At 40.2% G+C, this 9,808-nt stretch overlaps 1 protein-coding gene across 1 annotated transcript; it reads left to right on the top strand.

Annotated features, from left to right (window-relative positions):
* Positions 1–917: 917 nt before the first annotated feature.
* On the top strand, positions 918–6,512 carry LOC145411967 (beta-1,4-glucuronyltransferase 1-like). The gene is made up of 7 exons (XM_080281941.1): positions 918–1,184; positions 1,544–1,978; positions 2,573–2,722; positions 3,877–4,081; positions 4,443–4,642; positions 5,221–5,382; positions 6,251–6,512. The coding sequence occupies exons 1-7, from the start codon at positions 918–920 to the stop codon at positions 6,446–6,448; spliced, it is 1,617 nt and encodes a 538-aa protein (XP_080138067.1). The 3' UTR covers positions 6,449–6,512.
* The last annotated feature ends 3,296 nt before the right edge of the window (positions 6,513–9,808 follow it).

The following is a 9,808-nucleotide window of genomic DNA, read 5'->3' on the forward strand; positions in this document are numbered from 1 at the left end:
GTTACTCTGGTCGTAGTGGTCCTGTATAAAGGGTAGTCCATACGTAGCACTCCACTTCCACTCCACTGGGTGATATGTGTTGTGGCGATGGTTCAATAATTATCAGTGTCAACATCACTTATTCATTTCCTACTCCCTCTGCCAGACCCCATGCTACCCAACCCAGCTTTCCCACAGTACTTGTATTGTTGCATGGGTTTCTAGTGGAGTGCTATGTATGGACCAACCTGTATTTGGACTAAGTAGTGTAGCTGCAGACCTTTGTGTTCCTAATGGGGGAAAAAAGGTCAAAGCAACAGAAGAGAAGGCTTGCTAATTGCCTGTGCTCTGTTTTGGTGGCCCCAACCTAATCTAAGTGTGACCCTGGTGGACTGCATGCTGATACTGCCCTCCTGCGGTCAGCCATCCTTCTTTCTGGGGATAGACAGGGAGTTGAGGGTCTTTGTGTGCTAGTTATATCAGTGTAAGTTATTCATTCATCCATTATTCAGTCCATTTTTGTCCCAGTTAGAAGCATAGGGGCCCAGGGTTAGGCTCTTCAGTCCAACATTTAAGGCAAAGGTGGTGAGTTATATTTGCCCCTGAATGGCATTATGTGAGCAACTCCAACCATTCCTTGGATATGTGCCCCTACAGAACACACCTAGTTGGAGAACCTTAACTCACTAGACCACCAGGTGTCATTTATTTATATGGTTACCACCCAGCATAGTAAATGGCTTCCAGGGTTGCACGAAATCATTTGCTTCTCATACAGTGTTGAGTCACTTAAAGAGAGTACTACATCAAATGAGTGGATGATGGGTGCCCAGACCTATAGTATCACATAACATTATCACTCTTATATAGTCAGACATAACTTCATCACTCAAATATTAAGTGATTTGCATTCCCCCCCAGTCTTGGTGCGTCAGAAGATGGCGTCAGCTCGTGTGATGGTGGTGCGAGGGTCACTGATGCTGAACGCTGTGCTGGTGCTGTACCTGTGCCTCACCTGGCTCTCCACCACACCCAGCCACCACACCGCCACATCACTACACATCCACGCACCAGACCCGGGACCCATCTACTCCGGACAAGCATCACAAGAACAGTCTCAAGGTGGTAAATCAAGCACTGCTGAAAATGCAGGTTTAAATTTGGACTCTGGACCTCTTGGCCAGCCCCCACCTGCCATACCACAGGTAGAGTTGCTAAGGACTATATTTAATAACTTTCATGAGCTTAAGTTGTGGTTAAAATTGAGGGACCTTACAAGAGCTTTCAGAGAGCAGGAAAATGAGTACTGTATCGCTGAAAATGGAAACTTCAACTCCAGACCTCCACCAACCATATCACACAGAGTTGCCCGACCAGATGCACAGAGGTTGCTAAACTTGCTCTCAGGTGATACAAGGGATGCTAAGGACACAAATCTAGAAAATCACAAGAAATAAGTTAAAATTGTTAGATTACATTTTAAAAATTTTAATTCAGAACTCAAGAAAGCTGTAAAATTATCAGATCTAAGTATGAAACTTCAAATTTGTGTACCCTCTTGCAGGTAGACAGTGTGCCAGTTGATGATGGGCTAAGAGATATATCCCTTGGTGGGCGACGAACGCTCGGGCAGCTTCCGGATCAGGGGGTGGCAGCTCCTGGAGGGATGGATGCAAGTGGGGGTGCAGCTGAGCCAGAGGAACCCCCCCGTGAGGTGCAGGAGAGTGCGGGGGTAACAGAACACCTAGTGGTGGAACCCTTAGCCAATGAGCCTCCCGATCCACCCCTGGACTCGATGGAACGCAAGATGTACCCAGACCTACGTGACTGCACAACGCGCACTGTGCGGCCGTTCTACCAGCAGCGGGGGGACTACTGGGTTTTAGAGAACTACGTTCCAGCTGTGATGTCATTCCGCTGTGATGAGTCTGTCACCTACACCACTCATGGTGACTACACTTTCTTGGATAACCTGGACCCACTCACATCTCGCTGGCAGGTAAAACAAGACCAACTGAGAGAACCAAATGTTTCACATGATACAGAGACTCTTTATCAATACAGGTACTTGTTTAACACCTTTGCCAGGATTTTCCATGAAGGTTGAGTTGATACAAGCATCAGTATTTATTTTAATACATAACTTACAAATATTTCTTTAAGCTGCTTGTAGACTTCAAACATAATATTTGTGCATACAGATACACCCAGTCACACCAAGTACATTTTGGCATTTATTTTCAGTTTTGAATATCATTACTTTATTTTTTTAGATAACACTCATTCTTGTTGGAATAACAGACCTCACTTTGATATTTTCATGTACAGTAACATGGCAGTTTTCAGGAACCCATCTACAATGTTAAATGAGGAAGTACTGCATATTAGACTGTCATTTTTTTTAATCCATCTTTTTTGACATCCATCTTTTGCTATAAAATCTGTGGTAAATAACCAAGAAAACTACTTATTAAAGATACTTAGCTACCTGAAGAGATGCATTGCTAGTTTCCCTGAATTCATAGCAACAGTTTGGAATCGCTGCAGGACTTTTGGCAGTCAGTATTGTGCAGTAATTTTATCCTCATGACAGGGACCAGTAAGTATTGCTGTATATGCACCTGGTGATGACTTTGAGGCCACAGTGAACATCATCCTGTACCTGAGGGACTGCTGGGCTGAGGGCATCAAGAAATATGTCACCTTCCATGTATACTTCCATGTTGCACACACACCAAGAAAGGTAAACAGTAATATAGTGAGGATAAGGTTTTATGGAATTGATTATAAGATTGCATTAACAGCTTTTGTACCCTTTTTACCCTAACTTGTCCTAAAATTGCCATCTCTCCCTGAATGCTGAATTGCAACATATGATTAGCCCCAGACCATGATGCCAGTCATGAAGAAGTGCTATGAAAAGAATGCAGTGTTGTAGTATTCTCTTATTCTGCCATTGAGCTATGTGGAATAAACTGTAAAAGGAAGAGAATCTAGTCCCAAAAGATAAAAGAACTGTAGTACTAATTTATCCCCCCCTATATGTACAGAACTTTTGTTTGTAGAAGAAGAGATCATAATCATCATCATCATAATTTCTCAACTCTGATTCAGACTTGGAGAAGAGAAGCCAAGGTAGGGTCCAGAAGCAAAGAAAGAGAGGGCACAAAACTGAAAACTGTTGTTATCCTGATAATTACCATCACTGTGAGAAGTTTCTAAGCCAGTTGAGAAAATATTGCATTAACAAGGATGAAATACTATACTAGTAGCAGCAGTAATCCCATGTTCATCTGTAATGTATCCCAGTGGATTGCAAACTGCAATCCATCATCATCCTTTTGGGGGATACTTTTAACCCTGTGGAAAGGATGGAGAATTAGAGACTGACAAGTAGAGTGTGTGAGTGAGATGGAGAGGGAGAGACCAAGAATGATGGAATGGAGAGATAAATATATGAGAGAGGGTGTGTGTGAGCTGGAAGGAGGGCTGGTAAGTGACAGAGGACAGGACAACAGGGAGGCAGTTTGTGGCCACTCCTTACAGGGTTAAGGCATCTGGCTATAGACAGAGAGATGTTATGTGGATGTGGATGTGATAAGAAGCATTAGGAGAAACACATTGAGGTGGTTTGGCCATACTGACGAAAAGAGTATGTGAGTGAGGTGGAGGCGGTCAGTGGGAGGGAAGGCTAAGGATAAGATGGAGGGATGGGGCAGAGAGGTATATAAGAGAGGGGGGGTGAGTGGGAGCAGGGCAGTGAAATGACAGGGAGACAGAGCGACATAGAGGCAAATTGTTTGTGGCCACCCCTTATGGGATTAAGGCGTATGACAATAGATAGATAAACTGAACTATAATTTTATGGTTCATTAAACTTGTGATAAATTTTCACAGGTACCCTCAACAGAAGAGCTACTCAAACGGAAAACAGACTGTGGTTTAGAGCCTCCCAAGTGGATGAACGTGACCACATATCGGCAGCGCAAAAAGCTCCTGTATCCTGTCAACATTGCCAGGAACATCGCTCGACTCGCCGCCCCAACGTATTTTGTCTTCCCATCCGATGTTGAGCTGTACCCATCCATTAATTTTATTCCAGGTGAATTAAATTATCATCATTATTGCATTGGTGTACAGGCTTGGTAACTAGCCCTAAAAGCAACACAGGAAACTTGGCCCTCCCCCCCAAAAAAAATAATAATAATAATAATCCAAGCTGAAACTCTCACATTTTTACAAATCTCAACACACATTTTAGAGTTCTTTTTTTCCCAACACTTTCCAGCAATTGTTGGCAAGTAATTAGCAAGTTTTGGCATTTGGTTTAGCTTCCAGTCCTTGTAAACATCAGCTTCACTATGGTCAACCTCAGTATGGGGATTCTTTCAGAGCAGGTATGAAATGATTTGATTCGATTTGATTTTGATATGATTATAGATTTTTTTTCTTTCATTTTTCAGAATTTTTCAAGTTGCTGAAAAAACCAGACAAGTCCAACACAACCCAGCCCCGAGTATTTGTTTTCCCGATATTTGAAGTTCGGGAGAATGTATCCGTACCAGAGAACAAAGGGGAACTACAGAAAATGCTCCAATCAAAAGACGCAGTGCCCTTCCATAAAAACGTCTGTGCTAAGTGCCACAATGTACCAATGTCTCAGGCAAGTGAAATATTGCATTGTTTAAATAATTCTGCCATTTTTCTTGTATTGAGAGGCACATGTACTGTAACTGGATTCATTCATGCTGTTTGTTAGTTCTTCTGCTTTTGTGTTTTGTTATTTGTTTTGCAATGCTTCTTGATCCTGCTGCACCTCATCTCATAGGATGGACTGAAGATTGCGATGATGATGATGATAGATAGGTCAATAGTTTTATGGTAATGATAAATGGAGTTAGGATTATACTGACAAAGTAAGTATTAGATGACCTTGATGAGGTAGGGTTAAGAAGTCGCAAAAGAGTTGTGATGATTATGATGGTGATAATGATATTGAAATAAGACTCATCATCGTCATCCAAACCTCTTTTCTCGCGTATAGATGGTGCAAGGTCAGGTCCTGAGAGCAAGCAAAAACCTGATAGCAAAAACTAACAAAAAGTCTGCCCAATAAATGGATCATTCACACTGACTCACCATTCAAGCCCCAGGAATCCTAACTCACAGACATAAACATCCACGCTTACACACTTCATACCACCTGTCAGCTATATGCTACCATCCCCAATATTGTTACAGGAGTGGCTGGTTGCCCCTGTAGAGCCTGGCCTGTCAGTCTTCCATGTGGGTAAGAGAAAACCTCCATACCACAAATGGGAACCAATCTACGTGGGTACCAACAAGGAGCCACTGTATGATGAAAGGTTGTCGTGGGAAGGCAAGAGTGATAAGATGACTCAGGTGAGGTTGAAGTGGTTTGTTGTTTGTGGCTTATAATACACACTGCATCCCACCACTGGGTCTACACCATGACTACCACATGAGAACAAAGGAACAGAATTCATCATTGCATCTCTATGATCCAAGTTGATTGAGTGTGTGTGAGGCTCAGCAAGATGTCCAGTGTTCCTAAACTTATAGAAACGGTGTGATAAGCCTTCTCTGATTGAACCACATACTTATCTCATATACATTTCAGTTTTCTCTAAGAAATGATGTAGAGTATTTAACTGTTGACAGATACAGAACATTAATACCTGTAAATGAATAGTAGGCGTAGTGTAATTCATGTATAGCAGTTCTGTGGTATTCTGTACTGTGAGGCTGAGTAACTTAAAACTGAGCTTTTTATTATCTTGATGCTGCAGGATGTTTAAGTCAATATCTTGTAAACCTATTGGTGCTGGAGAGGGGTGCTTTTATGTTATGGTTCCATTATTACTAAATGGTTCCTGTGCTCATACACAAGTGTCCCTCAGTTTTCTCCCAGTCCCCCAAAGAAGGAGGATGGCTTGTAGGAGAAGGGCATCTTCTGCATACTGTACAGTCCACTGTGTTCACATTCAGATGAACAGCCACATGCAGAGTAACTTCAGGCAGTGTTACTTCAGATTGAGGTTATCATTGCAGTAGGCTGCCTTAATACTACACATTTTTAAAATACAGTAATTTATTGTTGGAAGAATATACAGTACTACCTGCATTATGACTATAAACACAGGTATAGTATATTTATAGTTTATAGCAATAGTAATAATGATCCTTTTCCCCCAGATGTATAGTATATTAATAGTTTATAGCAATAGTAATAATGATCCTTTTCCCCCAGATGTACATCCTGTGTGTACGAGACTATGAATTCCACATCTTAGACAATGCTTTCCTGGTCCATAAACCCGGGATCAAGCACATCAACAAAGATCCGCTCAGGGAGAAAATTGTGGCCTCCCAGAACCGTGCCATCAAGACAAAAATTCTGCCCGAGTACAAGACTATATTTGGCATACGCAAAAATTGTATTATTTGATATCTCAGAGTTACGCTAGCTTTTACGTGGTTTTTACGTCGAATTCCTCAAACATTTTTAACCACTTCAGTCCAGTGGTGTCATGTCTTATTGTGTTCTCCCTACCACTATAGTCTGTTTGTTTTTTATCTGACGGAACTAGGCCTCTCCCCGAACCTGAATACTGAAATTTGGTAGTGTGAAATTCAATGAGACTTAGTTATGAGGTCAGGAATGAGTCTCCTTGGTTACTATTGAAATCAACATTCCAGTCTAACTATACTTAGTCCTGAAGTGAGCTGAAATGGGTTATGGATCTTTGTCTGATGAACACAAACCAGCTATAGATGCATTTATTCAGCTTAGGAGACTTTTGAACTGGAGGACTTACATACAGTCTTCATTAACCCCATCATTATCAAAAGCCCTTCCTAAGTTGAGTAAAATAATCTGAACATTGTGAGAATAAACTTGAATAAAGACACCTTTGGACTCAGGGGGTTAAGAAGTGTAAGTGTGTGTGTGAGCTTGTGTGTATTTTTTACCAGCAACAGTGAAAGACATTTACAAAGTGGGTTTTTACCGTGAAGAAAGAGAATGCATTTTTATAACTTTTAAAGGTTTATAAGGATGGAGATTTAGATGAGGGACATGGTGTAGAAAAGAAAGACAGTACTGTATGGTACATTTTTATAGCTTCTAATGGTTTTTAAGGATGGAGCTTTGGGTGAGGGAGGTGGTGTAGAAGTGAAAGACGTTAAAAAAATATATATATACATTAGCCATTACTGCACAGGGTGATTAACCATGTAACGAATGAACACCTGGTGATCTAATGGGTTAAGGCACTCCATCCAGTTGTGGTCTAGAAATGTTCAAGTCCAAGTAACTGGCCTTAACTTACTAGCCTAGATCTTAGCTCGTATGCTCTTGATGGGCAGTAAAGGATTAGATGACGGATAGATGGATTTATTTTCTCTTTTATTATTTTTATTATTATGGCTGAAGACAGAGTGTGGACCCAGTTTGTTTGTGGCCACACCTTTTGAGATGAAGGCATGTGGCAATAGATAGATGGATTATTATTATTACTATTATTATTATTTTTTTTTAGTGCTGAAATGAAAAGTGATAAGTGAACATGCATTTTTCTAGACTTAAGGTTTTATAGGGTAGGGATGCGGGTGTGGGAGATATGGTTTTGCAGCTAAAGCCTGGTGCCGTCCATGTGGTTTAATACAGTGTGATATTACCCCTTTAGTATGGTCTTTGCCCATTTTGTTCTTGCTACAGTATAAAGTCTGAAATCTGAATGTTTGGATCCAAAAGCGTTATGGAGAATGGAATATTTTGGAAAGCTGAAAAATCTTGTAAAACTGACCTACAGTAACATCAACAGAAACTGCTGTGAAGTGCCATAATTTATAGTTATAGTAATACTGTATATCATCTGTTGTTATACGTGTCCACAAATAACTCGTCATCACTTATGCATAGATTGTGAGAGGACAGATATTAACACCCTCCAGTTGCATGAAAAAATATGGAGGTCTTTGGAAATTGAATGTTCAAATTATGGAGGTTATATTGTACCACTAGATGATTTCTAGTAAATGAAGACCTCCTGTGAAATGGTTAGATGATAGTGTTCTTGGCATCATTTTGAGAGGTCCTCCTTAAATTGAAACAAGACTACTGAGAGCAAGAAGAAAGTGAGTAAAACATGCTAATATTGAAGGGGTTCAGAAAATGTTAGTACAGTACTAATATGGAGCCTTGTTTTGAATCTCCATTAATATGTAAGAACTTTATGTGATACAAGTTGTAGGGTACTTTATAATACTGTATACTGGGAATTCATCTCTACAGAGTACCAGTTTGCCAAAGTGCCCTTTTTATGGATTTTAATGTGTGCAGCTGATAAAAGTTGAATCCTGCAGTGCTGAGGAGTCTTGGAATCTCTCAGGAATTCTAAGGATTCTGTGGGAAAGGGTAACTGATTAATACTGTTGTTGATGTTTCTGCCTTGGTAATTTATCAGTGTTTTATATAACTGTCACCATTCCTGATGACCACTGTGTCTTGAATATATTCCATTATTTGACCAAACAAGCAATAGAATTCATTTGAATAGTCCAAAGACCTTGACTTCATGTTAGTGCAGCATTACAGATTTAATTTGTACCCTTATAGGCAAAATTGGTGATTATTTTCCAGATTACAGCTACTTTCTAGGGTGCCTTCAAAGTGAGAGTGTGTAGATTGAAAAAAGTATCATTTAAAAGGAATGCCTTTATATGTGTCACCACCTTGGCACTAATACCTGCATCTCATATTAAATGGATACTAGAGCTGTATTATTCAGGACCAGTGTGATGGTAGTAGCGGAAGTGTTTGTTGGACGTATTGGTCGTTCATACCAAATTACCCGCATTACACTGGTCCAATATACTCAAGCCATATCAGTAGGACCAGCATATTTAGTTTAGTTGAGGTGAGGGGAGGATTGGAAATTAACATAATTATTTTTTCCAGTGTGAAAAAGCAACTGGGAATACTGTACTTGTTAAGATTGATTTTAACATGGAGCCATATATTGCTGCAGGAATTACAGTATTTATATTTTGAATTTGATAATACCCTATTTTATAATCAAGGTTTCTTTTGGATATTCTTGGCATTATGAATTTGGTGATGCATTCAGTAACTACCTGTACATAGATTATTATTATTATTATTTTATTGTTTGAATGTGAATGTATTTTAGTGTAGGTTTAGAATGTTTTCCACGATGTTCATTCCTCATTATTTATATGTTTTCAGTGTAAGGAAAGGGAGTGTAATATTATGTAGTGGAGTTGACCTTATGCTTCAGTCCATCGGTATACCACCTTTTGTGTTATATTCTTGCTATCACCAGACTGCAAGAGAGGGATGCCTTCATGTGGTGGCACTGATATAACTGGACAGATTCATTGCCCTGCCATGCAAACGTCCCTCATCTCCCACCCCATCCCCCGAACGAAGGATGGTGGACTGCAGGAGAATGGCAACTTCACCCTGCAGTTCACGGGTTCCCATTTCAGATGAACCTGGGGCTATAACTACAACTACTATCACCAGATTATATTATGTTGCTATGGAGAGACTTTCCCAATGAGAGGTTAGTTTTTTTTTTTTTTTTTTATGCAAGGAAGAAGGAACCAAAGGCCAGGAGCCCACAAACTGCTCCTTAAAAAAAAAAAAAAAAAAAAAAAAAAAAAGAGAGAGAGAGAGAGAGAGAGAGATACAAAAGAGAGCCAAATTCAAGATCCGTTCATTTCGAGATGCCTGGACACGCTGTGTTGGAAAGACTGGAGATCATAGGAAGTATAGACAGAG

This window comes from Coenobita brevimanus, chromosome 11 (genome assembly GCF_032717465.1).
Source record: "Coenobita brevimanus isolate Jiangsu-jjx chromosome 11, ASM3271746v2, whole genome shotgun sequence".
Taxonomy (NCBI): Eukaryota; Metazoa; Arthropoda; class Malacostraca; order Decapoda; family Coenobitidae; genus Coenobita; species Coenobita brevimanus.

Excerpts from the sequence above, each read along its gene's own strand:
- LOC145411967 (XM_080281941.1), top strand. The coding sequence starts at position 918 with ATGGCGTCAGCTCGTGTGATGGTGGTGCGAGGGTCACTGATGCTGAAC. Across the intron at positions 1,185-1,543 it reads CCCCACCTGCCATACCACAG|GTAGACAGTGTGCCAGTTGA; the intron begins GTAGAGTTGCTA and ends ACCCTCTTGCAG. Across the intron at positions 4,082-4,442 it reads ATCCATTAATTTTATTCCAG|AATTTTTCAAGTTGCTGAAA; the intron begins GTGAATTAAATT and ends TTCATTTTTCAG.